Genomic DNA, 5000 nt, shown 5'->3' on the forward strand with positions numbered 1-5000 from the left:
AATGTTGAAAGTCTTATGTACAGGTATACAATAGGATTACCGTGAGAGTGGGCGTGAGAAAGACTATTATGTGTACTTGTGTTTCAGGAACGGGAGAGATAACACTTGTCATGTAGATTTTTTTTTTCTTTTCTTTTTTTTTATTCTCCTCAATCTTTTCGTTATTTTGACTCTATTTACATTTTTTTTTTTTTTTTTTTTTTTTTTGTGTGTGTGTGTGTGTGTGTGTGTGTGTAGGATGGAAGGGGAGGTGTAGAGGTGTAGAAGTGTAGGAGAAGTAGTGGTAGTTGACGTACATGTCGGTATAGTTGATGTGACTCGGGGAACTGTACAATGTGTACATGGAGCTGATCTGGGGATGATTTGAAGAGCTTTCGTGTAAGTATTTCTGAATTTACAAGACAAAAAGTAGGCCAGAAAGAAATTGTTAAGACTATCTCATCTCCACTACTTTCCCCCTACCTCTCCCCTCTCCTCTTCCCCTCTCTCCCCTCCCTACCTTCCCCTCCCCTCTCCCCTCCCCTACCTTCCCCTCTCCCCTCCCCTACCTTCCCCTTCCCTCTCCCCCACCCCTTCCCTCCCCTTCCCTCTCCTCCCTTCCCCTCTCCCCCCTCAACTTCCCTTCTCTCCTCTCCCCCTCATCTCCCCTACTTCCTCCCCTCCTCTCGTCTCCTCTCCCCACCCCTTCCCTCCCGTCCTCTCTCCCCCCCACCCCTCCTCTCCTCTCCTCCCCCCATCCCCTCCCCTACCTCCCCCCCTCTCCTCCCCCCACCCCTCCTCTCCTCCCCCCTTCCCTCCCCTCCCCTCCCTCCTCTCCCCCCACCCCTCCCCTCCCCCCCTTCCCCCTCCCCCCCTCCCCCTCCCTCCTCCTCCCCTCCCTTCCCCTCTCCCAACCCCTCCCTCCCTTCCCCTCTCCTCATCCCCTCCCCCACCTCCCCTCTCCCCCATCCCCTCCCAAACCTTCCCCCCCCTCCCCCCGCACCTTCTCGCCTTCAAAGAACAATAATCATCAGAAGATGAGCGATTCCATTTTCTTTTTTTCCATCGGAAGAGAAACTCCACTGGAAACAGTATCTTTAAAACCTCATTATTTCGGTCATGGTAAAAGAAAAAAAATATCGGGCTGGGAATGGGTGGCTAGGAGGGGGGGGAGAAGGGGGATGGGAGAAGGGAGAAGCTGGGTGTAAGGGGGGAGAGAGGAAGGGAGGGAGGGAGGGAGCAGAACAGAACAGAACAGATGAAGGGTGAAGAGAAGATAAAAAAAAAGAGAAAAAATGCTCTGCGTCACTCAACACAGATTTCACTCGTGCTATGCTTTCTAGTGTAACAACTGAAAAATGGAGGCTGGTTACGTGTAGGCTTCACGGACGCGCACATACGCACTCACAGGATCACGCACGTACACGTATGTACACACGCGGAGAGAAGGATGAAGTGTGTGTGTCTGTGTGCGTGTATGAGAGAGAGAGAGGGAGAGGGAGAGGGAGAGGGAGAGCGAGAAGGAGAGGTAGATGTAGATGGATTCAGGGAAAGAGGGAAAGAGAGAGAGAGGGAAAAAGAGAGAAAGAAAGATGGAGAGGGGGAGAGGAGCGAAGAGGGAGAAGAGAGAGAGGATAAAGTAGATATGTAAGAGAGAAAGAAGATAAGAGAGAGAGAGAAAGAGAGAGAGAGAGAGAGAGAGAGAGAGAGAGAGAGAGAGAGAGAGAGAGATGATAGAGTAGATATGTAAGAGAGAGAGAGAGAGAAGAGAGACAGACAGACAGACAGACAGACAGAAAGAAACACCACATGCACTCGCATTCCCCGAGTACAAACTTCTGTCATGAAATCAAGATAATGAACGCCAAATGACACGATTCCCTCCATTGTCAATTGCAAAATGCTTAGCTCGACATTCCTCCACAGATAACGGTGTCGTTTTAACTTCCATAATTTTCCCCAAAGTTGTCGTTAAAATGTCATTACGTTCAGAGAAATAAAATGGAGTAAGTCAAGTGATTTCAAATCCATTAGTCTGATGAGAGTTCAGGAATTATATTACTATTTTTGTCTTTTTTATATATATTTTTTCAGATTAGGTTATATCAACAAATATTACACATGACTTCAGTCACTGTGTTTCGTTCATGGTTTATTTTTTTTCCGTTTAATCAACTGTGATATCGTGATATGTAGAATGAACTAACTCTTTGTGAAGTGAACAAATGAAAGTGAAAATGAGTGATTTCCCGTTGTTAGTTTCTCTCGTGTAATTGGTCGTTTGATAGTTTCATTCAGTGCGCTTGTTGCATCTAACCCCGTCTGACCTCTGCGCTTTTGTTTTCGCGTCCTCGTTGCAAGAATGTTGATTTTTCTTGCGACATGGGTTCATTTTTTTCTTTTTTTCACCTTATTGTTGCTCTCTCATTTTCTCTCTCTCTTTCTCTTTTTTTCTTTCTTTCTTTCTTTCTCTCTCTTCTTCTTTCTCTCTCTCTCTCTCTTTTTTTCTCTGTCTCTCTCTCTCTCTCTCTCTCTTTCTTTCTCTCTCTCTCTTTCTTTCTCTCTCTCTCTCTCTCTCTCTCTCTCTCTCTCTCTCTCTCTCTCTCTCTCTCACACACACACACACACACACACACACACACACACACACACACACACACACACACACACACAGTCTCTCTCTCTCACACAGTCTCTTTCTCTCTCTCTCTCTCTCTCTCTCTCTCTCTCTCTCTCTCTCTCTCTCTCTCTCTCTCTCTCTCCCTCTCTCCTCTCTCTCTCTCCTCTCTCCTCTATCTCTCCTCTCTCTCTCTCCTCTCTCTCTCTCTCTCTCTCTCTCTCTTTCTCTCTCTCTCTCTCTCTCTCTCTCTCTCTCCTCTCTCTCTCTCTCTCTCTCCTCTCTCTCTCTCTCTCTCTCTCTCTCTCTCTCTCTCTCTCTCTCTCTCTCTCTCTCTCTCTCTCTCTCTCTCTCTCTCTCTCCCTCTCTCTCTCTCTCTCTCTCTCTCTCTCTCTCCCTCCCTCTCCCTCTCTCTTTCTCTCTCTCTCTCTTACTCTCGTTAGGCAATCTGTGGGCAGAGTGGCAGAGTGGGTCGCTGGAGAAAAGATATTTGGTTTCAAGAGAATTTCCAACCAGGTTATGGATGCCCAGGTTATATCATGGCTTATGCAATATTTCAAGGCAATTTCAGTGCGCGATTTATGCAAGCAAGGGATGGTGTTTGGGTATATGATTGGTAATTATGATGATGAATTAGTATTCGATTTATAACAATTCGTTTTCAATTGAGAAACAAAACAAAATCCATGCAACTCTATCACGCAGAATGTTGACGTCACCTCAATTCTCTTTGTGAACAAGTTGCTATATTTTCGCACCTGTTTTACCCAATGGCGGCGCTTGAAGGTACAAGCCACAAGGCCAGAGAATATATTGAGGGGCTTGTGTGCCACGTATTAAATTTCTAAGCCACCACAGGCCAAAGGGCTCGCTTGTGCAACGTAGCTGTTATGTGTGCAATGGGTTTGTTTTAAGCACGGTGTGTATATCCTTCTAAAGTGCGTGTTCTTATCCTGTTTATTTTATTTTATTTTTTTTTTATTTGTTTTATTATGTTTGTGTATATGTTGGATCTCTATTTCAGTCTTTCTCTCTTTGGATCTTTCTCTCTTTAGATCTTTCTCTGTCTGTCTCTCGCTCTCTTTCTGTTTCTCTCTTTGTCTCTCTATTTCTCTCTTTCTCTCTCTCTCCCTCTCTATTTCTCTCTTTGTCTCTCTCTCTCTATTTCTCTCTTTCTCTCTCTCTATATATATTTCTCTCCCTCCCTCCCTCCCTCCCTCCCTCTCTCTCTCTCTTTCCCTTTCTCTCTTTCTCCCCCCCCCCCTCCCCCCCCCCCCCCCCCCCCCCCCCCGAGAGCATCCCACCCTCACCTAACCCCCGTCCCCCCTCTTCCTCCCGCAGCTTCAGGAGGCGGTCGTGAGCATGAAGGGCACCCTGACGGAGGCCGTGTCGCGCCTGGGCTCGGTCGTGGAGGACCCTACGATGTCCCGCGAGCTTCAGGAGTGCCGGCAGCGGTGCGACGACAACACGGCTGAAGTCCTGAAGCTGGTGCTGTCCCTGAAGTCCGACATTACTTCGCTACAGTGAGTCGGATTGGTTTCTCTCTCTGGCCGGTTGGAGTCGCTGTGTTTATTTCTTCTTTTGTTATTGTTGTTGTTTTTGTTCCATATTTTTTTTTTTTGTAGGTTGAGGTTGGTTTTTATGTCGTCGAGTTTATGTATTTGGTAATGATGGTGGTTATATTATGTTAGCCTGGGTTATTATTATTATCGTTATACCCATCGTCCCTATCCTAGGGATTTGTATTATCATCTTGATTTTTTTATGCCTTGCCTTCTTCCTTTCCAATTTATTCAAATTTAGCACCATTTTTCTCCTGATATATATATATATATACATTTATATATTTATATACATATACATATACATATACATATACATAGATATACATACGTGTATATGTATATATATATGTGTGTCTGTGTGTACACAATGGATATGGGTGTGTACATACAAAAATACATAAATCAGTTTCCTCTTCATATTTACACATAAACACACCATCTCATACCTTGCTCTTCATATACATAAACATCCCTTCTTATACATCCATATATTTCACCTCCTATAAATATAAAAGTTTCCCCCTCAAACGATCTTATTTTCCTCCCGTTTTCTCTCTCTCAGAAAGGAGGTGGTTTCCATCAGTGACCGCCAAGAGACACTGCAGACGTCGGTGTCACAGCTGTTGGAAGAGCGGCGGCTTCTGGTGTCAGACCTCTCCCAGGCGGGGGTCATCTCCCTTCACACAAGGTCAGTCGGTGGGAGAGGAAGGGAAAGGGGAGGGAAGGGGGGAAGGGGAAGGGAGGGGGGGAAGAGAGGTAAGAAAGGGGAAAGGAGAGGAAAGGGGAGGGAAGGGGAAGGGAAGGGGAAGGGAGGTAGGGAAGGGGAAGGGAAAGGGGAG

The 5000-nt window shown here is 46.0% G+C and overlaps 1 protein-coding gene across 6 annotated transcripts in view; it reads left to right on the forward strand.

The window, feature by feature from the left end:
- LOC122255220 (uncharacterized) overlaps positions 1-5000 on the forward strand; it is an 88471-nt gene that overhangs the window by 64715 nt on the left and 18756 nt on the right. For all 6 annotated transcript variants that reach the window (XM_086535902.1, XM_086535911.1, XM_086535918.1 and 3 more), the window contains 2 exons: positions 3938-4119; positions 4724-4849. In XM_086535902.1, the coding sequence (XP_086392028.1) occupies positions 3938-4119; positions 4724-4849 (308 nt within the window). The remainder of the gene's footprint in view (positions 1-3937; positions 4120-4723; positions 4850-5000) is intronic.

The sequence above is a fragment of the Penaeus japonicus genome, unplaced genomic scaffold, assembly GCF_977035675.1.
Source record: "Penaeus japonicus unplaced genomic scaffold, GWHDUDI00000001_assembly GWHDUDI00000001, whole genome shotgun sequence".
NCBI lineage: Eukaryota > Metazoa > Arthropoda > Malacostraca > Decapoda > Penaeidae > Penaeus > Penaeus japonicus.